The sequence below is a fragment of the Protobothrops mucrosquamatus genome, unplaced genomic scaffold (genome assembly GCF_001527695.2).
Source record: "Protobothrops mucrosquamatus isolate PMUCROS unplaced genomic scaffold, P.Mucros_1.0 scaffold563, whole genome shotgun sequence".
NCBI classification, from domain to species: domain Eukaryota; kingdom Metazoa; phylum Chordata; class Lepidosauria; order Squamata; family Viperidae; genus Protobothrops; species Protobothrops mucrosquamatus.
This window is the reverse complement of record NW_015386866.1, coordinates 309566-335235: the sequence shown is the minus strand read 5'-3', so window position 1 is coordinate 335235 and position 25670 is coordinate 309566. Positions and strand designations below refer to the sequence as shown.

The window sequence follows — 25670 nt, the reverse complement described above, 5'->3', positions numbered from 1 at the left end:
TTCTGCAGGGAGGATTCTCAGGAGCTTAGGACAGAGATATCCGTGTGTTGCCTGTGCTGGGCTTCCCAGGGACTCCTCTACCCCCACCCACCCCCCACCCATGCTTCTGCGCTCCTTACCTGGGACTCACAAGATTGGTTAACAACCGCAGCCATGGGTACCACGATTATGGTTGTTGAGTGAAGCAGTCATGTAACATTTCACTTAATGACTACCTCACCCAACATCTGAGAGTCCTGTCCCAACTGTGGTCATAAGTCAAGGACTACTTGTATATATCCCAAACATATTTTTTCAAAAGGCAACTGGACTTTGTTTTTCCTTGAAAATGTTTCACTTCTCACTGAACTGAAGAAGCTTCTTGGATGAGGAACGAAACATCTTCAAGGAAAAACAAAACCCAGTTGCTTTTTGAAAAAGCACCTTTGGGACAACTATGATCTGGATGACTAAGAAGCTCCATAGACTACCTGTATAGTTGTGACAAATTATTTTACAAAATGCCCTTCCAAGGAAAATTAATCACAGATCTTCAACACAAAACTATCTTGGCTATGATATTGAACATTATAAGACTGATTTTGAAATAAAATTGTGCACAAATGATGAACATGTAATTGCTAAAAAGTATAAACTTTTATTGAGATTTGAAACAGAACAAGTGAAAGAATATATGATAAAGCAGGCTAAAATTTTTGATTATAATAAAGATATCAGACAATGGGTAAATATGTGGTTGAAGGGACTGAAACACTACAGTATGTTATAATCATAAAGAGAACATTTATAAAATAATGTATTGTTGTAGATGAAACCAGAGAAAGGGTCTAGAATCTATAAAAGCATTTCAAATTTATGTAGGAAATTCAAACAGGAATTTTATCACGTTTTATCATGCTGAACATGTAAAAAACTAAAAATGTTGGATTCAAATACATACACTGATTCAGAGGATTTTAAATATTAATATATAATTGAGACCAGAAGTTTTCCTTTTGGTACTGAAGCAGCTGGAAAAGGCACAGAAGTTTGTTCTTGTGTGTGATAACCACAAAAGTGGAAAGACTTGGCAATATCTACAATGAAGGAATGGTTGATGAAGATGATAAAACTTGCTAAAATGGCCAAATTGAATTCTTTGATTAGAGAAAAGGTAATATGTGCATTTACTGCTGACTAGTAACCTCTCATGGGCTTTTGGCATAAAACAAAAAAAATGAACTTATAATTCATGATTTTGATTATTAGATAGGACAGATTATAGAAGGAAGAGAGGCATGATGTAACTTAAGGGAAAAAGGTAAATTTATAATTGTACTTTTAACTGCGGTAAAGAAGATCAGAATTTTTTCTTTCTTTTTTCTTTTTCTTTTACTTTTTCTTTCTTTCACTTTTAGCTTTCTCTTTTATTTTTTTTGATTTTTTCTTCCTTACCCTGTATTATTTATAGTAGTTTTTATCTTAAAGACTTAGTACACACACACACACACACACACATGTAAAGGTTTTCTTTTTCAATGTTTCTTATCACATTCTAGCAAAATAGGTGATGCCCTCTTGCACCAAGAACATTCGCATATTCTTTCACCTATGTATGAGTTTCAAGTTGCCTATGCATCTTACAACTTTATTTCAAAATACCTAAAGAAAACAATTGAGCCTAAAAATAAGTAAATTTCATGTGAAACATAGACTATATTTAAAGTTCTTATAAACTAATGGTTGTAGTATAAGATGGCAAACCACTATTAATGTAAGCATATATGTGAACAGAGTACAGCTGGTATAAATCCATAAAATTGGTCTCTTTTCATTCTTTTTTAGTTCACGGTTTAAAATAATATGGAAACAAAATTCATAGACTCACCTCATCAACATTCTCAAAGGCATTGATCACATCATATGGCAAACAGGAGAGGAGGTCAATTACAAACCAGGTCTTCAAGTAATTCATTCGGATCAGCTTTGGATCAGAGATCACCTCTCCAGCAGGTCCAACGAATGTGGTGTGAAAATTAAGCACAATGTCTACCAAAAAAATGACATCTACGATGCTGTCCACTACCAGCCAGGCCACATTGTTCTGTTTGGTTTTAAATGAGACGTTGTAAGGGACTAAAATTGCAGTGTAGAAAGTTAAAATCAGAATCACCCAATCCCAAGTAGTCTTGAAAACACAATAATGTAAAATGATATGTGGTGGGGTCTTTGGTGCTTCTTGCTTGTATTGTGGGAGGATTTCAGAGCCCAGCTGCAAAACCTGTAGAAATGGAGAGGGGGAGAGATGAATGAATGCAGAGGAAAATCATTTTCTAATTGAAACCTAAACACCAAAACATTTTCATATTCCCATATTGTTTATTTACATGGACTATCTTTCCTAAAAAGTTACTTTACCTGTAGTGTTTGCCTGATAAATCATCAGCACTGCTATTTTTAAGCCAGTGAAATGTACTTTTTAAATATCTTTAGAGAACTGGAACTTATGGGAAACTATTTATATATTATTTACTTACCTACTTACTTCCAACGTGGGAAACTATTTATATATTATTTACTTATCTACTTACCTCCAACATATCTATGCCATTTAGTCGAGCAACTCTAGGCAGTTTACAGGAGGGAGAAAAACAAAATAAGAATGCAAGAACTTATGTCAAAACTGATATCTAACCTTGATTTTATCTGTGTGTAAATAAATACATACATTAAAATCTGTATCCTCTCATAAAACTCTTCAATCACTCTTGGGCAATGCATCTAGATCACAATACAGGCAAACCTAAATGCCACAGTGAGAAAAAGATACATTTTGATGAAAAAACAGAAGAGGAAAGAAGATCTGTCGGTCCTTTGAGATGACCAGATAAGGCCTTTCATGGCATTGGGCTGGGTTATCTGAGGGACCACCTCTCCCCAATTTCATCTGCCTACCCCATTAGGTTTGACAGAGACAGCATACTGTGGTCTGGCAGAGAATTAAAATTGGCAGGTCCCAGGAGGTGGGCCTTCTCTGTCTCAGTGCCTACTTTGTGGTACCTTCTCTCCCTGGAAGTGAGATTAGTTCCATCCCTTTCAACATTTCACAAGTCCCTCAAGACCTGGCTATGTTATCAAGACTGCAAGTCCCAGGAGACTGAGAAAAGTATGCAATGGTTCCCTTACTGTAATTAGTATTATTCTCTCCTGTTTTATAGTTATTCTTTAATTGTGACTGTTTTTGTGTATTTATGTTTTTTAATTAAGTGCTGTACACTTCCCAGAGTCACTTTCATGTGAGAAGGAAGGAAGGAAGGAAGGAAGGAAGGAAGGAAGGAAGGAAGGAAGGAAGGAAGGAAGGAAGGAAGGAAGGAAGGATAGTAACTGTCTGATAGTGGCAATAGGTCATGGGGCTGGGGTTTGTGTGGAAATTGCATACTGACATGCAACATAAAATTTGGGGCATAAGATTTGGGACAGTCTTGATAACATTGCCTTTTCCCAGGAGCACTCTAATTCAGGGCAGCTGTTCCAGGGAATCAGATATTCTAAGCATCCCCTCCTGCATCTAAAATCCAGAACAATACCAAAAGTATTTCAAAAGAAGAAGAAATCAGTATGCATGTTGGCTATGCATTTCTGGCTTTTTGCGTATTGTGTACTGTTATATGAATTCTGAAAGAATCACATCGTTAAACAAGAATAATTAAAATTGTCAAAAAAAGTTAAACATGAATGGGTATAGCAATACAAGCAGGGTTTCTTCTTGTTCCTGGGAATGTTGGCAGCCATCTATTGAAAGTTACACTGAATTTCATAAATCTATTACAAATATAGAAGGTATATTCCAATTCTATGAGTTGGCATTATTCTTATACTAATATTCTTTTGACAGCTGAACTATAATACAGATCAAGTCACTTGTGGCTGTATTTCATTTTCTCACTAATATGAATACATTAACTTTAAGAGAATCCAAGCAGGAGTGGATTTTAATCAAATCTATAATTTAAGAAAGAGAGCTTTGCATCTGAATGTTTCTGCTAAGGAATATTGCCAAATGGCCTAATTCAGCAACATTACAAATGTAAACTGTTTGAAAATGACGCAGAAGTCCTTTAGACTTTACACAAGCACAGTACTTCTTTGCTATTCGTTAAAAAAACATTATTTTGTTCAGGCTTCTGCACAATCTTGAAAATAGATGCTCTTGCTGCTTTAAGGAGTTGAATAATAATTTCACTCTTAAAATAGCCATAACTTGCTTAAAAGCCTGAAAAACGATGGATGGCTTTGATGGCTAGAGGAGAATTGTTATGTTCATATCTTTGTGAGGTCTGAAGCACTTCTTCCAAGTCATTTCCAAAGCACTGTATGTTCATAGGAACTGAGCAGGTAATAGCACCTGGCTAATTGGTCTGAACTTGGAAGATAAGCAGAATTCTTCCCACTTAGTGCTTGGATGGAAGATTAAATATAATTAATATAAGCTCTGTTACCAAAATAATATTCTGATGTCCTTAAAGACATCAGAAATTAAGCTTGATTCAAGGAAAAAATATTTTTAAAACAAAGTATTGAGAAAGTTGTAGATAGATAAAGTTGATGAAATTCTCAAAACAAAACAAAAAGGAAAAGTGAGGAATTTGAAGACAAAGGCAAGAAATGAATCAGTGTATGGATATAGTAAAATCAAAGAGGATTTGAAAGATAGAAAAGTATGGAGAAACATACTGAATGATATAAACTAGATTATACTATAGTAATCATAAAATAAATTTATTTATATGTTCATTTCCCTTAATTTATGCCTTTAATTTCTTTTGCTTACTATATCTTATTTCATTTCAGTATTTTGTATAATTTTTTTCCTCCAAGGGAATTGCAAGATGAGTATGTATTATTACTGCTGTTGCTATTATTAATAAATTTTCTTTTGATGTCCTCTTCTCCATTGGGTTTTCTTTGCAACATCTGTTGATTCCTGATGAACCCTATTAGAATTTGGCTCAGTGATGTTGAAATAATGAGTGCAATATTTAACTGGCAATTAATATGTGCAGAAACATAATCTTGACCTTTATTGTTTATAATTAACTCACCAGCTGTCCTGATTTAAATTCATATGAAGTCTTGTCAGATGTACCATCAGTTAGTACATAGTTGTCAAACAAAAAGCAAAAGGCCCCTTCAAGTGAGGTGTCACATATGAGAATAATTTACAACAGATCTTAAGACTTACTGCATTCAGATTGAACTGAGCAAATATGCCCAGTTCAAAAGCCCATACATGCATCCAAATTTGCATGTAAGGGATGTTTAATGAAAGCTATGCTGTATGTCACTAACTGCAGGCAAAGCAACATTGCAGCCATATTTCTCCAGCTAAGTAGGGTACTGTTTTGTCTGAGTTTTCTTTTTCTACTAGCACATGAAAAGCATAGCTGAAGCATCATGGGGAAGGGGAGGCAATGTTTCAACATCCCAAAAAATCTGTTGTTATTCATAAGTTGTTCACTAAATAACACCCACGTTTTGCCAAAGCAGGAAACATCTATTAACATATGCCAAAAACAGAATGCCAAGATGATAACAGGGAAGACAGCCTATATGTTCTCCCACACAAAATGACAGTATCATATTTCCATTAGGTGCCCAAAATACATCTCATAACATAGTTTATGCTATAACACAATCCACTCTCAATTCACAAGCTTAGGCAGAATGAATCCAAAATGACATGAATTAAAGCCACAAAGGGAATAACCAGGAACAAAGAGAAAAGAATTACACCCTCAGCCCCATTAGTATTGTAATTCCAGTGATCAGCAGTCTGGGCACAGAACCACTCAGTTATAGTAGGATCTAGAAAGGATTCTACGAAGAGCAGACAGTGATTCTGCATGCAAAATATTTATAACTTGCTTCCATGTTGGCAAAAAACAAGTATGCAGAAAGAGGTTAGCTGTGGAAGATTGTACATAAAACAGCTTTTTCGGGAAGAATCAGTGCAGCTTGTCTGTTCATTTGATAATAAGAAGGAGGCAATGGAATATCACTACAGCCTCATAAATGCAATATTCTGGCCTAACAGGGAATTGTACCTACCTGTGAAATTTTGACTCAATTGTATCAGCTATTCCAAAGGTTAACATGTGAGTTCAATGGCAAAAACAGCAGCATACATCTATGGCAAAACTAAATTTAAATCTACATTTTTCACAGTAGACTTCTTTAACTTTTATAGTCCAAATAGCATGTGGGGCACACGATCTGTTACTTTAAATTACACTCCTATAGAATGCATTGAGTAATGCACCAATATGTTTGAATTATAAAAGCATCCAATTTGTGTCTGAATTGTTTTTATTCACTGAATAAATTTAAGCAGTTCTTTTATTGAAGCATTTTAAAACATCAGTATAATGAACCAGGGGGTATTGAATGTTGGGACCTAGTCTTACCCAGCCTAAAATCTATGGTCATTCATTTATGGTAAGAGACAACTCCCATCTTCAGCTCCAAACTGGTACAGAGGAAAAAGATAATCAGCCCAGTCATCAGCTGGAAAATATGCTCTCTTAGTTACAGAGGGCTTAGTATCACACAGAGAGCCCCAGAATTCAAGCCTGTCTTTCAAAACAGCCCAGCTCCATCTGTAAAACTGTTCATTTCGCTATAACAGGCAGGTCATGACTGGATCAGTGTTATGGGACTTAAATCTCCTTGACTTGTAATCAGTTAACTCTCAGCTGATTCCCCAACAACAGATAACATTTCTGAGGGAAAGCTATTGGTGCCAAGAGAGTGGATGCTCTTTAAGTTATCATAACATTCATAAAATTCAGATAGAATAGAAACATGACCCAGACTTTACCTCTGCTAGACGGGAGTGCTTGTGAACGTTCTCTCCTTTCTGTACGCTGGGAGCAAGCTGCTGCAGGACACCTCGGCTGCTTGTTAGTGCACGTGTCAAACGAGCAAACTTTCCCCAACCTAAAGAATTTGCACAATAGTTAACTACCACTCCAGTTGAACAGAATTTGAACATAAAAGCCTTTAACCTAAAACAATGCAGTGAATTGACCCTGAATTAAGAAAAATACTAGCAACAAAGATTGCTTATCATTCATCCCCTTAGGGCAACGATAAGCAATGGGCAGATTTTGAATGTTTTGAATGTGGAGATGTGGTCATGGGCTTTCTCATGCAGCTACCTTTTTAAAGGGAATCATTCATTATTCGAATGCAGAAAAATTATAAATGTTTATTTCAAACTGTCTTCCTACCATGTAGATAATTCAGTTTAGCAGTTACCCTGTGAGCTATTGCATGTTTCTAACTTGCCTCACAACTGGACATACTGTATTTGTGAATTTCTATGGAGATTCTCAGTCATCCAGATCATAGTTGTCCCAGCGATGCTTTTTCACGAGGCAACTGGACTTCCTTGTTTTTCTTTCAAGACATTTCGCTTCTCATCCACGAAGCTTCTTCAGCTCTGAATGGATGGTGGGGGAATGGATGGATTTATACTCCTTGCAAACAGCTAGTCTAAAAGACTGCAAATGACCAGCTGTCTGCAAGGAGTATAAATCCCTCCATTCTCCACCATCCAGTCAGAGCTGAAGAAGCTTCTTAGATGAGAAGCGAAACGTCTTCAAAGAAAAACAAGGAAGTCCAGTTGCCTGGTGAAAAAGCACCTTTGACACATGTATATGTGAATGTACAGTGTTTTCAAACTGCTCACATAACTACAGACGCAAAGTAAATAAGTAAGCATCGCTCATTCGAATGAAAAGTTGCTGTCTTAGACTGTTGGTGCTGACCATGGTACTGAATTGCACATGCAGTTTTTGTTTAAATTTTTTCCCCTGTACTGTTCTTTTTGCTCCCTTATATTAGTTTTATTTTCTTGTTTTTTGTTTTCTTGTTTTTTGTTTACTTGTTTTAGGCATTGTTAGTTGTTATGCACTGTTTTCATTGTTGTGGGTAAATTGTTTTTATATACTATATATTTTATTTTACAGCGCAGCTCACTTGAATGATTTTTGCTTTGTTTTGTTTTGGAGGGATTATATTTTGTTTTGTTTTGTTTTGGAGAGATTATAATATTTTTAAATAATGGAAAAGTGGAGTGAAATAAGTCTATTTTATTACTAATGTTTCATATATGCACAACCTGCTCACACATATACACACAAACTGGGTGGGGATTTTTTTCCCTATTTAATTTTTTAAAGGGTCTTTTTGCTCTTTAATTTTTAGGAGGGCTGCAAATATAAGACAATATGTAAAGTAAGAACTCCATGTGGCAGCCTAGTATCTTTGTACTTTCATCCGACTGAGTCCTTGAAAAGCATTGCTTGGTCTAGATAAGAGATATTGCAGAAGTACAAAAATAGATATTATCATGGATGTAAAACAGCAAGAATGAATAGAAGAAATTCGAATGGGAGGCCAGAATCAGAAACATTTATAATAGAACCAGGATTGAGGTTGTACCACTTCATCTTAGAATGCAGAATTCTTGTTTACATCCTCTTAATCTTATTGTAACGCATCAGGAAAGAATCATAAGGAGAGACAGAGCTATCGCTGTTCCATAGAAAATAGACAGGGACTGATTACAGGTAGTCCTTGACTTACGACCACAACGGAGCCCAAATTTTCTGTTGCTAAGCGAAACATTTGTTAAGTGAATTTTGTCCCATTTTACGACCTTTCTTGCCACAGCTGTTAAGTGAATCACTGCAATTGTTAAGTTAGTAACAGGGTTGTTAAGTGACTCTGGCTTCCCTATTGACTTTGCTTATAAGGAGGTCACAAAATTTAATCACATGACGCTGGGACACTGGAACCGTCATAAATATGAGCCAGTTGCCAAGCATCCGCATTTTGGTCACGTGACCATGGGGATGCTGAAATGGCCGTGTGAAAAATGGTCATAAGTCACTTTTTTCAGTGGCGTTGTAACTTTGAATGGTCACTAAATAAACTGTTGTAAGTCAGGCAAGATGAAAATGGAATGAACTTTTGCTGTGACATGAAAAGCCAATATCAAGAAAACACTTCTTTTTAAAATTTATTTTATGGAATGACATGATATTAAAAGCAAAAAAAAAAAATTCAAGAAGGATGACATAAAAATTTGATTTGGTCCATGAGTTCATGTTACAGAGTGTACCCCTGTTCCAAAGAATTCTTCAGTGCCTTTCAGGCCACATTGCAACCTAATCCTGGGCATATTTATTCTGAAGTAAATCCTGTCAAGATTTTACAGGACTTGTCTGTAAGTAAATGTCCAGAGTAATGTCTTTTCCTTAATTAAAAAAAAGGCTTCATGTCACACAAAAGTTGATTTTGAATCTGAAGAAAGTTTCAAGATCAGATTATAACATGCTTTAAGTGCAGCTTAAAGTAGTTTATGGATAAAAGATGGCCAGAAATTCTGTGGAGTAAACATGAACCCATTGTGTGAATCTCAGCTACACTTGGATATCAGAATGTAGCATATTGTTTTGTGAAATTAAAAATCTGTTCCCCAGATTTTTCCATTCATAACACCATGTAACAGTTGTTATCAATAATTCCTTGAAAAATTCTAATCAATAGGGAAGGATCTTGGCTCACTCGAAGAGCATGTTCCCAGTACTCCACTCTCCTTATCTCCAAAAATGTTAACATTTTTGACATTGATCATTTGTTTGTTTATTTGTTTGTTTATTCATTTCTACCCTGCCATAATCCTTACGAAGAATAAGTAATAGAATTAAAATAGTCATTTTGATATAGTAGTTAAGGCATCAGACTAGAAATTGAGAGATCATTAGTTCTGGTCTCATCTTAGGCACAGAGACAGTTGAGTAATCTTAGGCCTGTCATTTTCTCTCTGCCCTATGAAGGAGGCAATAGCAAACCACTTCTGAAAAATCTTGTTATGAAAACTGCAGTCCAGACATTCTCTGTGAATCAGACATGATTGAAAGGAGGGGGAAAAATGTCTAAAAATCAAAGTTATAAATAGGACAATAAACAACCTTAAACCAAAATACCTTAATTTTCTCAAATAAAAATCTTATTCTGCAATGTCACTAAGGCTACATGTTTATCCTAAGTGGCTAATTAGAAATGATCTTATTTAATGGTTGATCTAAGTAGGCTTAACATTAAAGAGCCATTCATGAAATGTCATTCAATGCAGGTTGAACATAATCTTTTGAACAAAAATTAGTTCCGAACCCAGCTCTGACTACAGGAATTCACCTTATAACCAGTCAACATTCATCCAAATATTGGAATTAGTGTGTACTTGTTAGGATTCAGCCACTCAGTGTTCAGCTCAATAATACTGCCAGCACTCAGCAAACTATGTTCATCACTCAGCCTTAAGGAAGTGGCACTATAGCTACCCATAAACAATTCAAGCAAACCTGAAACACTCTTTCTAGAATGTCCTTACAGAGATTTTGACATGTTTTTGTCTAGTATGGAGCAAACAGCTCAATCTAAAGTGTGGGATATTGAACCAGGTATCAGTAACATGGTGCCTCTAGTTTACCTGGTATATACAGTATGGTAATCTCCAAATTATTATTTTTTCTAAATTAATGAATGCCAAAATTTCACAAGGTCTTGCCAAATCTTCTTAGATTTCAATATTCTTGCTAGCAATATCCCAATATTTTCTCATTTATCATTGTTTTCTTTGGATAATAATATAAAAGTAAATTTCTTCAATTTATAGTTGATTGTATTCATTAGTTTACGTATCTCCCAAGTGTTGGGAGATTAGACAATGATATGTTTGCATGGATTGGCACCAGGTTTTTGTGCTTACTGTTTTAATTGAGTGTGTTTTACAGTTTTTAAAATGATTTTATTAGGAGCTGTTGAGATTTGTCTGAAAGATGAGTAGCCATATAAATGTTTTAAATGAATAAATAACATCAGGTAGCTTTTCAAAGCCAACCAATTCATGTTTTATGTAACAACAACAGAAACTATAAATAGAATATGATTTATTTAAACGTTAGACTTTTATTGTGTCTGGAATGGATAATGCCTTAGAACAAACAAGCATATTGTTTATGGGGAAAGCAGTCTATTTTCATCCTTTGCTCATATCATCTCTAAATAATAGATTCCTGTCTTTTTCTGTCAAATATCACGTCTCACTTTTGTGATCTATATATGCAATAGTTTCTACTTTGACAATAGCATTCATATGTAGTATACAACAATGAATATTTGTATGGAAATTACAGATTTATGCTAACTGCCACTAATAATTCCATTGAAGTGTCACAGAAAGTGCTAACCCTACTGATTGCCTAAGCCTTACTGCTAGGGCACAATTAACCTATAGCCCCAGGGCCATATATGATTCACAACGTGTGACAGAAGAAAACAAGATTAAATATTTGGGGATTGCCCTATTTTACTAGAGTATAATTTGACCTCACCTGGATTATTCATTGCTGGAAGATGTGAGAAGGGCATAGTCTTTAGAAACTATTTTTCAGAATAGAAGTGTCACATTTATAAAATGAATTTATTATTCTTATGAATAACTTAAGGTGGTAATCATACCTAATACTCCTCCCTCCTCCTTTTTCCCCCACTACAACAACTCTTTAAGATGGGTTGGGCTGAGAAAGAGTGATTGACCCAAAATCACTCAGCTGGCTTTCATGCCTAAGGCAGGTCTAGAACTCACAATCTCCCAGTTTCTAGTCTACATAGCAAATGATCTAATGACCTCAGTTGTTTTTAGTTATCTCATAATTGATCCTGCTTATAAAAAAACTGCAGGAAAAAAAATAATGTTATATTTCAATGACTGGATAGCCTAACACAGGAGTGTCAAACTGCCGGCCCATGGGCCGGACGCGTCATCAGGAAACCACGCCCACCCCATTGCCAGCAATGGCAAAAAAAAGCTCCGATACGTTGCGCAATGTCACGTGACGTCGCGAGTTTGACATGTCTGGCCTAAGAGAAACACACAAATAGTCACAAGGGAAATGCATTGGATTGGAATTAGATCTGTTGTAGGGAATGGCCAGGAAATGTAATTCTGTAGTTTCAATAAATAATCTCAAGGTCCCAGAAAGGCAGATGTAACTTGAAAAGGATAGTGCACTGTTGCCTTGGCTGATAGCTTTTGAATCTGCTGATCAAGGCTGCAGGTCCTTGATCTGCAAGAAATATCATCAGAAATTTTTCATGGCTTTGCCATTGGTTTCATCAATTGTTAACATCTGAAAGAAAAGAAAGGCCTGGTTGGTGTGGTCTTGACAGGTTATTATTATTATTATCATCATATAGAGCAGATGCCAGAAGCAGTGGTGTTTAACCTTCAGAGTCAGTTTGCACTAGTTTCACTAGCTTCACTCATATTTTTAACAGACCTTCTAAAACCAAAACATCTATGAAAGAGTATTATTCCATTTTGAAATGCAAAACAAATTATCTTTCATATGCAACATAGAAAGCAAATAGCAAACCTTTGCATGAGTCATCCTCAATAGGCTGTTTGAAAGCTGTGATGTCACTGAAAGTGCAAAGAAACAAAACAACTTTGTCTTGTTCATTTCGAATTGGAGCAATTTTCACAAAGAACCAAACAGGAGTCCCTGGAGAGAAAGCACCATAGAAAAAAACTGGTCAATGACATAAAAACTATGCAGCATTCTACTGTAGCATTGTTTTTGCAAATAAAAAAAACAAGAGTGTTTGCAAAGAAAAAAGAAAAACAAACAATGCTGCAAGACACTAGTTTCCACTACAGTGGAAATAGGCAACGCTGGAAAGGTCATATATATATTTACCATAGCACATTTTCAGACTACCTGTAAAACTATAATAGAAAACATGTTCAAAGCTTGGCAGAATAATAAATGAAATTCTACCATTGCAAGTTGTTTAGTGTGGTTTGATTTTGCATAAATTCAGCCTGCAAAGGGATTTAGTGATTCCACAGTTTTAATTTCAAGTTGTTAAAAAAAACAACACATCGTTTCATGTGCAGTTATGCACGAGTAGAGTTTTTTAAACATTAAGCTTATGAGGATATTTACAGAGACAGAGCTATATAGATATAAAGTGCAAAAAACTGCTTTGGAAAAAAAAAGAATAATTAATGTTTTGCGTATCTTTTCTCCACTGATAAAATCAAGGAGAAATGGGAAACTGATCCGAAACAAATTCTAAAACCACTCCAAGCATAAGAAATTGGTTTTCATGGAAGAAATACACATATCCCAAAGAAGCTGGATAGCCATACAACACAGATCTGGAGAAAAGACTAAGGCAGACAAGGCACTGCTTTCGTGAATGGTACTAGTTTAGTCTGAAAGCCAAGGGGAGAGTGTCTGTATATTTCTTCCCATGGAAAATGTATCTCTGCACAGAGAAAAATGTATCTTCATATAACAAATTAATATTTTAAACAAAATAGCCAACGTTTTGACTTCTCCTTGAAATACCCATACATCCTCTTTCATTTTTCCTCAGGTTGAGGAGCAGTGATTTGATCCAAAATGATTCAGGGAGCTGAGGGTGAACTAAAATTTGCCATCTTTCCACTTCTAGTCCAGGACCTTAGACATTATAACACATTGTCTCTCAGTTGTTGTTGTTGTTGTTTAATGGCATGATCCAGGAAAAGGCATATTAGTTGATTCCCCTCTCTTTTTCAGATTAAATTTCTGTAAATGAGAGGATATTCTAGGGCAGGGGTAGGCAACCTCGGCTCTTTTATGACTCATGGCCTTCAACTCCCAGAATTCCTGAGTCAGCATAGCTGACTCAGGAATTCTGGGAGTTGAAGTCCATGAGTCATAAAAGAGCTGAGGTTGCCTACCCCTGTTCTAGGGCAACATGAATTTGAAGGATGGATGTATGGGAGAGGCATACTTAGTGTAGTCATGCTTCGAGAAAACCACTGAAATAAGAAAAATCATGCCTACTGTAATGTTAAATCACACTGGTTTCAATGGCTCTATGTATGATTGATTTGAATCTTATTTTCATGAAAACAACTGCAAGTTTTCTCACTGAAAATATGTTGTTTTTTAAAAATCTTCCAACATAAAAACCCAAAACATTACTGTTGGAGTTGCAAGAAAAGTATTATCATATACAAAGCTAAACTTAGCTACCCTATGAAATCAGGTCAATAATTTATACTGAATGGGTAACACCTTAAACAGAGTTATCCCACACTACAACATTTGCTTGAAGATACTACATATAAAGATTTTCCCAGTGGCACAACTCCTTTCAACAGGATCATATTCCTGCCCTTCAGATGATCAACAAAAGAATCAGAACACAAAGTCATAGACTATATATATATACATATACAAAAGTTTGTTTGAGACTAGAATAGGAGACAAGAAAAGGGAATGTTCATCAAGGGAAATTACATTTCTGTCTTAGCACTTTCACCTCTACTAAAACTGATTTTCAGTCACAACCACAGACTGCAGAAATTCAGGTCATAAAAGACCACTTCTGAAATACAACTGTTGAAAAGATTTTTGAGCCAAGCACACACAGAGCGAGGGCTATGTATATTCTGTAGTAAACAGGTGGGATTTCTTCACTATCCTAATTCTGAATAACATGTATAAATTAGGTCAGGGCTTTTCAACCAGTGGTATTCGTACCATTGGTGGAACGTCAGCACCTGGCAGATGGTACGCTTACGATGGGTTGAAAAGCACTGTAAAAAAAATGTAAAAAAAGTGTAAAAGTGTAGCATGGGGATGAGCTGAAGCGGCGGCAACGCAGCACAGGCCTGTGGGAGAGCCACCTGGAGCCGCGGTGTTGCCGGGGCTCCGCTGAGCGCCCAGGATCCGTGCCAGGTTCCAGCTGACTGGTGCTTCCGGAAGCTGCACGCCACCTGGGGAAAGGAGTCAGTTGCAGCTACACCGAAGACAAAAGGAGGAGAGGATAGACATGCCCACGGGGTGTGTACATTTGGCCCAGGGATGCCCTGGAGACAGCAAGGTGCTGGCCCACCGCAGCTCACAATCAAAGGAAAACCCTGAATCCAGCGGGCCAGAAGGCAGCCCACCACCACACCCCTCCATTTCCTTCTCCTCACCCCCTGGGCACAAATGCAATTGCAGCTCCTCGCCATAGCTGGGCGGGACTTGCAAGTACCTCCGTCCTCAAAACGGCGCTCCTCCGGCGGTCCCACCCGCTGCCATGATGGCCACGTGCTCCAACCTCGCCCTGCCAAGGAAGGGGGCAGCAGCTGAGACTACAGCAGATCTGCAGCTTGTCAGGGACACTCAGAGGCTGCTCAACTTTACTCTGCAATTTCAGAGTTGGAAAGCAGAGGGACAGTGCTGTGTTTGCAGGCCTGGCAGCATATGCTGGAAAGCCTCCTGCTTCCCCCCCCCCCTGCAGCTACCTCCTTCGGAGCCATCCTGATGCTGACAGGCCTGCCCGGCATAGATCTGCCAGCTTTGTCCTGCAAAGCGCGGCTCACCAGACATTCTTGCCCGCCGCCATGCTGGCAGACCCATTGGAATCAGGATGGCTCTAAAGGAGGTAGATGCCGGGAGGCAGGGGGGAAGCAGGAGGCTTTCCAGCAGGTGCCACTAGGCCTGCAAACACAGCACTGCCCCTCCGCTTTCTAACCTGAAATTCCAGAGTAAAGTTGGGCAGCCTCTGAACGCTCCTGACAAGGTGCAATCGGACGTAGTCTTGGCTGCCGCCCCCTTCCTTGGCTGAGCGAGGCTGCACCACTCAGCCTTTAGTCGGGGTTGTTGGCATAGCGGCAGGCGAGAGTACCGGGGAGCACTGCTTTGCAGGACAGAGGTACTTGCAAGTCCCACCCCAGCTATGGCAAGGAGCAGCGACTGTGTCTGTGCCCAGGAGGTGAGGAAAGGAAATGGAGGGGCATGGTGGCTGGGCTGCCTTCTGGCCCACTGGATTTGGGGTTTTCCTTTGATTGGGGGTGTATGGCGTGACCCTGGCCGAAATGCAAATCCCTCTCTAAGCAGGGATTGGGAGGCTGAAGGCCTCTATCTTTGTGGCCATGCAGTTCTGAAATTGATGGGCTGTTGGTGAGGAGGAGAATCAAAATAGGGCAAAACAAGCGTAGTCCACCATGGTTTATTGATTGCACAGTTTTCCTCGGGTTTTCCTATCCCTTCCTGGGCTATTAAAATCATATTGGCAAAGTCTGTACCGAACACCTGGCTGCAAACTAGTCAACCAGATTTTGGCCTAGCCCCTTGTGCAATCCCAGGCCACATTCTGGAGGTAAGAGGATGTAGTAACAGAAGAGAGCTGCAAAATTGATTTGTTATTTATTCTTGCCTTTGGCAGCAATAACTACGTTCTTTGATGACTTTGCTAGCAACCTGCAGGCTGTGAACTTTCTCTTCCCACTTGGGGAAAGAATTCAGGAGTGCTAGATTTATTTTTCCTGCTAATTACACTATACCTTGTGAGTTTTTTAAGGAGCTTATGAGGAAAAAAAAGTGACTGAAAATTAAAGGGTGTATGGATTGAGTTGTGAGATAGGAAAGGGAAGTACATGGACTTATGCACTTCCAGTTGCTGACAGGTGTGCCACTAATATTCTGACTTGACACCTGTATGCTCTCAGGGCCCAAAGATTATCTTCATTCTTCATAGGGCGGTATTGTGGATTAACTAAGTTTTTCTTGGTTCTGATTTTAAGGTGAGTATCCTGAACTATGGAGGCCTTTGATCTTCTTCTTAAATACATAACAATAAAATAATGAGAATTAAAATCTCAAAGGGAAGGCAGATTAGAAAGAATGAGACCTTTTGGGGTCTTCAATTCCCTTCCTGTTAAGAGTTCCTTAATAAGGTTTGCTCTTCCTTCCTAACATCAATTAAGGTGGTTTTTCCAGAAAATATGTGAAGAGCTGTAATTAGTGATTTAACTATTTTTCCTTTCTGGCTGTGTTTTAATTTATATATAATGTGTGTTTAATCAAGGAGGGCTTGGAGAGGTAGAAGTGGCCAATATGGAGGCTGCGCCTTGCCCTCCAGATCTCTGTCTCCCCTGCAGATCTCTAAAGAGGAAGAGGGGGTGGTAGGGGAGACTGTCCCAACAAGCCAGAATCCTTACCACACACAATTGGAAATGGGAATTCCCTTTCGAGAAGGGCCAGCGTCCCTTGTGCAGGACCCGGGAGCGCTGTTCCCCTGCCACCTCCTCTTGCTCTCCAGAGATCTGTCAAGATAGACGTTGGACTCGGAGGAAACTGCTTCCTGCAAACATCCTCCACCTCCTGCTTTGCCAGGAGGGGGCACAGGACAGGGAAACACCAATGATGTCTGAGATTGGGAAAAGAACATCTCTTTAGTGTGCTATCCACACACATACACACACACAGACATTCCAAGATTGGAGACTTGTATCCACATCTGAGCTAGCAAATTGCCAATCATGCCTGGACTTGGGGAGAAGGCCCTCTCCTTCCTCTGTGGATAAAAGTCCCAAAACCTGGAATGCAGTGTGTGTGCGTGTATGTGCGTGTATGCATGCACTTGGCTGCTAGCAGTTTGGAGAGGCGAGAGGTTTGTGGGGCACCGAGTTGTCCCCACATTGAGTTAGTCGGTGCAACTTGTTCCGTTCGGACCCAGCTGTCTCGAGTCAGCTGGGTCCAGTGAGTGGCATTGAGCAGGCCACGCCCACCTGCTAGGCGACTGGTGGTACTTGAATATTGCCATATCCTAAAAGTGGTACAATCTCTGAAAAGGTTGAAAAGCCCTGAATTAGGTCACAGATTCTATATACCTGGCATTGTTTTGCTAGTTTACAGAGTTGAGATCTGCCAGAAAAACATTGGATTGAAGGTGAACTCACGGAGCTCAAAAAAAATGCTCTAGAAAGAGGCCAAGAATTATCTTTTTTCTGGCTTGGATTAAGATCTACGCCCAACATAAATTTCTGACTTATTGGTTCACAAATCTGCCTCATCTTCAAGCTCTTTGACTTAAATCATATTTTTAAAGCTCTATCGTGGATCAGAAGCTCATGATGATGTTTGGGAATTAGGGCAGCTGAAATAAATCAAACTATTTCTGATTTTTGAAGAAAACAACTTTGTTCTAAGCTATTTTTGAGCCAAAAGCTGAAAGCTCCAAAATATTAGGCATAAGCCAGGAATGCTGGGTTTAGAAGTCACACTCCAGCACCCAAACCTACTGCATGCTGAGTATAATGGACATTATCCTTTAGTGGGAATGGTTACATATAAAACCTGCCATAGAATTCTAAGGGGAACAGTTTGAAAAATCTGTCCAAATAGATATACAGTATGAGCATTGAACGAAGTGCACTACTCTCCATCTTGCTCTGATCCAAAATCCACAACTAAATCCATCTTGCTCTGATCCAAAATCCAAAAATAACATGAAAGAAATACATCTGAAAAAGAATGGGTAAGTGGTGTACAAAACGAGGGTGTTACAAATTTAAATCAGCTTTAAACTGGGGGAAATTATGCAACAAAGAACTTAAGAGAAACTATGCTAAAAGAGATTACAAAGAATTTACAAAGTAGATAAATTAGTCAAAGTTGTGAAGGGGAAAGGAGAGAGAAAAGTTATGTTTAAAAAGCCCTTCGTGTATTAAAGAAAATTATAACCAAAATTGGTAATAATATTCTGAATGGATCTTTCTAAAAGGAAAGTATCCATCAACCTGTCTATACATTTCCCCATCCCCAGTAGATTGAAATACTATACTATTAATATGGACAATAAAACAGAATACATTTATATTAATCTATGCTTCTCAGTCCTGGAGTGTTACAGGCTTAGTTATTGAGAAACCATCATCTAGACTGCCCAGGCTGCTAAAAATAAAATTGCTTAAAAGTGTATAATATTTCTCTTAATTATATTGGCATAGTAAAGCACAATACTGAATGCTTTAGAGATAGAATTGTCCTTTGAAACTCTCAAAGTAAAGCACTATTCAATTTTGATGTTGTTACTGCAACCAGTATAGGAGCCCATATATGGTATTTGCATTTGGGATATGTGGTACATCATAGTACTGTTGTCTGTCTGTCTGTCTGTCTGTCTGTCTGTCTGTCTGTCTGTCTGTCTATCTATCTATCTATCTATTTCTATCTACTTACTTACCTACCTACCTATCTCCCCTACAGCTAAGTGTATTTAAGACACAGGAATATCAATTTGGGATTAACTGCTCCAGCATAACAAAAAAAAAGCAGAATATACAGGGAAAGAGTAAAACTATGATATGGGGCTTCCTGGGGTTAGTATTTGACATCATGCCTTCAGCCCCAGGAATAGCATTTTGGACATCCTAAAAGATGCTATGCGTTCTGCCATTGAATCCAATCTGTGGGGCAGCTGGCACAGGGCTTAAGGAGCTCATTGTAGGATTGAGTTATTTCTAATTGGAGTTCTTCTAATCCAAAGCTATGGATGAAGTCTTCATTCCATCCCAGAAAATTGGCTCTCCTGTCCTCACTTGAAAACCTGCAAGCATGGAACAGTCATGAGTCCAGGAGGCAGGTTGTTCCATTGCTTAATAGCTCTCCTGCTGTATTCCTGAGAAATCCTTCTTAGTACATCATTTCTTGCTGTAAGCTATAATAACTCTAGGTTTATAATTTGAGGGTGCCTCCAGATATTGTCTCCCTTCTGTTCCATATTCAGTTTAAAGCCCACCAGATGACCTGAGCAAGATATCTTCCAAATATATTCTCTCCAGTCATAGTTCTCTTCAGAATGATTATCCGACCCAGGAAATCTATCTTGAAATAGAGCGTGTGTTTAGGGTAAACTCCTGGATTGCAAAGCAAAAGAATCTACCTAGAGACATTGTGATATATTTTACAAGAAAGTCTAGACGCAATGAAATAATGCAGCTCTTCTATCAACAAAGATTTAAAATTTTGAATCAAGACATCATTCTTTTAAAAGAAATTCCAGCAAAAATACTTAGAGCGCGCAGAGATTATGCTTTTTTGACACAGGAGCTGAAGCTCAGACAGATAAATTTCAGATGGGATGTACCCGTGGGCATAATTGTAACAATACATGGCAAACGCTACAGGATCAACTCGATTAAAAAAAAAAAAAAAAAAAAAAGAATGATTATCCGATGAGGTAGGTGGGCTGAGAAAAAAATGACTAATCTAAAACTGAATTTCCAGAGTTAGGTACGGATTGGGTAGTTAATTTCCCCAGTTTCCCTAGCTCTAGTCCAAAGCCTAACAAAATGCATAAACCTTTTGTTAAATCCATAGTTCTTCCAAAAGATGCCATTAAATTGCAAAGTTTTAATATGATGGAATAGGAGTCAGTTGGTTGATTTGGGAGATTATAGAAATTGAATACTAAACATAAATAAATATATTCTTATATACATGGGAAGTAATTAATTGCATTTGTTTTTATTTCATTTTAAGCTTCAGTTTCAGTGGAATCTATTTTTTGTTTGGGCTGCACCTACTTTTCAGCATTTGTATTCAAACACAACGTGCAACCGCCAACAAGAAAAACTGTAACCATACACACTCCTACCTTATCCACTGTACCACACTGGCTCTAACTCTAAATGGCAGTGGGATTAAAACATTGTATGCTTGGGAGAAAAATACCATAACATGGCATCTTCTGATAAAATTGAATGGTACAAAAAGCAAGTCAGATAAAAGGAAGTATTCCACATGACTACATTTTTCTATTCCACATGAATGATGGTCACCAACTTGGATAGATTTAAATTTTAATTATACAGATTCATAGAGCAAAAATATATCAATGATTGCTAGTTTGAATGACTATATCTTACTCCCACTAGAAGCCATATAATTGTAGTTAGTGAAATCATGAAGAAATATGATCAGAACAATGTATATGTTTTTGGGCAGCTACTGAGACTCTGGCAAAATAATATGGAACTAGATATTTTTTGGTGTGCTCCAACAGGCTACTTTTAATGTGATGCTATTTATGAGGCTTTTGTTACGCTTCCGATCTGGCAATAGCCCTGTTCCCTGCTCTGATTTAGTTTAAAGCAGCTTTTCATGCAGAGTGTGATGTGGAAGATTACAAACAAATCCTTCTCTTGAAGGATTTCTTACAGACTGACAATGAACAGGTTTCTGCTATATAACTGTTGCATCCAGAATCCTGTCTCAGAGTTGGTAACATCTCTTGCTATAACCTGATAGGCTAGAAAGAGAAAAATTAAATAAAAGATGACAACAGGCAAGGATACAATGCTGGGTTTTTACATGATTCTTGTAAGAGTTGTGCTGAGTCTTTGAAAACTGCCAAGCAAATCTGACAGGGTATCCAGATTGCCAATACCAGTCAATGCCATGTGTAACCTATTTTGAAGTTCCTCACATAAGTACATCACAGCTGGGACTTTATGATGATCATGGCAGGGAAGCCAAGGACTAATTGAGTTGGAAGGCTGATATACGCTCATTCTTCCTATCCCTAAGCAGTATTTTAATTTGTAGTTCTTGTGCTAGCAAATGACAGGAGCCTCTGATAGTTTTTCTAGGGTTCTTCAGTCAAAAGATTAGACACAGTGGTTATACTACTGTGAAAGACAACTTGCCTGTGAGGATAAACCTTCTGTTAAAATAAACAGCCATAAAAATCATCAACTCTGTTATCAGTTTATGGAGAGAATTAAAGAGGCATAACAGACCATGATTCTCTGATTCTTTTTCTTAGCAAAAGGTGAGATAGGGAACTGGAATCAACTATTTTTTTTCCCTCATGGGAAATTCCAAATGGAAATTGCTTTTCTGAAGTTGTTATTTAGCTATCAGGGATCAAAAGAAATCGAGACAATGTAACACTCTGTATTAGAGGCAATATTCCACTCCATTTTTATGTAGTTTTTTTTAAAGATTCAAAAAAAAGATTCTCATTTATTTTCATTTGTAACTTTTTTAAACATAGCATACATTTGCATAACATATTTAATTATCAATGTAAATCCCATAAGATATAGTTGGTTTTACATGAAATGTTCCAATATCATTTGCTACAAAATATTATCTGATGTAAACATTTTAAATATACATATACATAACGTCAGTTCTTTTTCTTTTTTATATATAATGCAGGACAACTTTCAAAAACACATGGATTCTTTTTCCAAATGTGGCCTTCATAAGAAAGTGTCTTTTTGTGTAGATTTTTAATTGGAAATAGACACTAAGAGATTGGAATCTATACCACTACTGATCCCTCTGGAAAACTGCTTCCATGGCAAGTATCTTTGATACCTCTACAAGACAACCGGGGGTGGGGGAGCAGGCAGGTACAGAATGAGCACGAATAACAATGGTATTAGGTATGTACATTAGATAATTAATGTGAGGAATGAATGATTAAGCTACTTTCTTGGTGGAAAAAAATCAGTTTGTTTTATACATCTTTTTCCCACAGTAAAAGCTGTTGGGAAGTCTTATGATGGAACTTCCAAGTTGCAGATAGCCCAGGTGTTAGCATATGCCTTACCAATGTTACTCCATCTTCCAGTTTATCATTGGGTATGAAGGGTATTCCATATGAAAAATGTATTGATCTTGAAGTGAAAAGCAGAAAAGGCAGTTAGCATTGCAAAAGTCATTCCAATGTAGACTGCTTGTTTTCTTGATAGGACAGAACTACACATGTCACTGGGAAACTACTCATGAGAAGGGACAGGGAGAGAAATACCTACAGAGCCATTCCTGCAACAGTAGCAAAACCCATTTCAGGGTACATTGTTGAAAAGGAAGCCAGAAAGTTAACTTACTATTTTTCTTGTACATCAAGATTTCAAATGAGTTCACCTCATAGTTCTCAAATGTTTGCCGAACCTTATCAATTGTGTCTTTATCTGTCAGCTCTCCATACATGAAACTGCAAGGAAATAAACAAGACAGGTGAGAATCACAAGCAAGATCTCATGGCATGACAGACTTAAATTGTATTAAGTGTTCTTTGAGTATTCCTGCTGAACTCACTTTCGTAGAGAATAGGATTGGCTGGTTTATCTTACAGGCCACGCCAATCAGCAACTGGCACTGAGAGGCTTACTAACCTTGATCAATAATATTATGTATAATAACAATTTGTTGTTAAGTGAGGATATTAAATGATATTTGTCTGCTACAAAATCACATCCTGTTGGTGGGACCAATTCCCCTTTCCTCCTGTAATTCCCCAATTCTGTTCTACAGGTTGGAAGACATTTCAGAAGAGATGTGGATAGTGCAGAGGGAAGGATAGCATGATGGAATCCCATCCTAAGTAAAAGTCTGCTTGTGTGTCTTTGGATACAGCTGAATTGGAAGAAGAGACTCCTCTTTGAAAGCCATTATAGGATGAGAATGTCACAATAAACATCGTTCCTACATATTATGTGCCTCTTTCTGCTGTGCCATTTCTCTGCATGTGTATTTGCATTGCATGTGCACTTCTTAGAAGCCATTTCTTTTCAGGGAAGTAAGGAATTCAGTTTTCAAGACAAAAGACTGTGGAATGCTCCAATAGAAGATAGTCGGAAATTCCCAAAAGTGTAATTGTCCAGGATTCTTGGCAATAAGTAATGGCAATTAACATGCTATAAAACTACATTAAGTTCACGGCAAGAGAAAGGATAAAAACCTGATTGGTGCAAAAAGGGAGATTCAGTGGTTGTTTAGCTCAGTAGTGCTGAGAGAAGGGTGGGAAGAATCAAAGAAATGAGGAGTCAGCTAGGGCAAAGAGTTTAGCACAGCAATTTCATACTGTGTTTTATTTAGACACAGGGAATTAACTTTGCACTCTTTCTTCAAAAGTAGCAAAGATCCCAACTTCTCTTCACAGAAAACTTGTTTTAGAGTTTTGACAGTGGCAGCACCTAAATAACCTCAGATAACCTCAAAAAGTGAAAGCAAGTTCAGTATGGTTAGTACTTTGATTAAAAAAAACTATCTAGGAGTCCCACAGCAGTAAACCTGGCTGGGTATTTAAAAATATCTTGGAAGAAAGCAAAGGCAAATCAGTTCCAGATTGTTGCAAGAAAATAACTTGAATGGGTCCATGAAGACACGGTGAAGCAAGTTGGAAGAAACATTTTTTTAATATTAACAAACCTTTTGTAAAATCTGAATTCAGTTGGTAAGGGGCTAGACTGAATAACAGGGATGCACTATAAACTGGGAAGGGAAAAGGGAAGGAGAAAATAGGAAGGGAAGGAGGGTATGTGGCATTCTTGGCACAATTTCTAACAAAGTACAAGAATGTAAAATCAGACTACATAATCAGTTCCTCAATAGTATTAAAGCAGGAGTTAATCGCAGGTATACTATTTAATATTATGGTAAAGGGTGGAACAGTAAAGAAAGAAGGGAGATTTGACAATTCTGTTCAAAAATCTAGGTCAGAAATTCATCTGAATAACATCAACACATATACATTAAGAACCGTATGACACATATGAGCCATAAAAGCTGGGAATGTAGGGGGTTCTGATTTAATATACGATGGGCACTAAATTTTGAAGGTTGGGTTACAAGCATGACTTACCAATCGGAAATCAAGATTCATTGCAGATTGTATCTTAAGAAAATTTGGATCCAAATCCTAGCTCAGCCCTGTAGCTTGCCACAAAACGTGGGCTGACCAAATGAGAGCCAATTTGGTGTAGTGGTAAAGGCACCAGGATACTGTGAGTTCTAGTCCTGCCATAAGAACAAAGCCAGCTAGGTGATCTTGGGCCAATCACTCTCTCTCAGCTCAGGAAGGAGGGAAGATCAAACGACTTCCAAAATCTTGTCAAGCAGAAATGGCCAAGATTTCCGCTTATGTGAAGAATTATTCACAAGAAAGATATATTTCGGTTTGGAGAAGATGGATAGATTATATTGAGAATAAATATGGGACCAAAAAGTTCCATTTGGTTTTTGAGTGAATTTTAGAGTATTATTGTTGTTATACAGTTTATTTATCTTTATTCTTAATTATTAATATGATATTATTATTATTGTGTCTAATCTTAATATATTTTATGTTAAAAAGAGAGTTAAAGGATTTTACAGATTTGTTATTCTAATAGTTGATTAATGTTAGTTAGAATATGATTATCCTATTGTTAACCCTGTGATTAGCTCTGGGAAGTGGGGGGGAGGGGGGAGGGGGAGGGGTTTTTTGGAGAGGGGGGCAATTATATTGTAAAACTTTTATAAAACTTTTAATAAAAAAATAAAAAATAAATAATAATAATAATAAAAAAGAAGTAGCTGCCAGGAGTCAAGATTGACTTGAAGATGCTTACACAATTTGCTTTAGATGGGAACACCTTATATGTAAGCTTTTTGGAAAATAGAAGGGATCCAGAATGCCATTTCCTCCCTGATCTCGACAGTACCCATTCTGTGGTTTAAAATCCAAGGGACTCATTTTGCATGACCAAGAATACAGAAATATTACCAGTTACTTTACAGAAATATTATCAGTTATTTACAGAAATATTTAACAGAAGCCTCCACTGAAATACCTGCAGGTGCTGCTCTTTTGCATAACTTCTGCTCGGTGGTATCCTGACAGCTTGCAGAATCCATCGTTGCTATATACAACGGGCCAATCCACTATCTGCGCATTACCCAGGACAAAATTTGTATCTGTTTGAAACAATAGCTCTATTAGACAAA

The 25670-nt window shown here is 37.6% G+C and overlaps 1 protein-coding gene across 1 annotated transcript in view; it reads right to left on the bottom strand.

Moving 5' to 3' along the window:
• KCNH1 (potassium voltage-gated channel subfamily H member 1) overlaps positions 1-25670 on the bottom strand; it is a 191650-nt gene that overhangs the window by 147524 nt on the left and 18456 nt on the right. Inside the window, exons 2-6 of the mRNA XM_015817215.1 lie at positions 25517-25640; positions 22790-22896; positions 12489-12617; positions 6857-6975; positions 1868-2260 (exon numbers count right to left, since the gene is read on the bottom strand). Coding sequence (XP_015672701.1) covers positions 1868-2260; positions 6857-6975; positions 12489-12617; positions 22790-22896; positions 25517-25640 — 872 coding nt within the window. The remainder of the gene's footprint in view (positions 1-1867; positions 2261-6856; positions 6976-12488; positions 12618-22789; positions 22897-25516; positions 25641-25670) is intronic.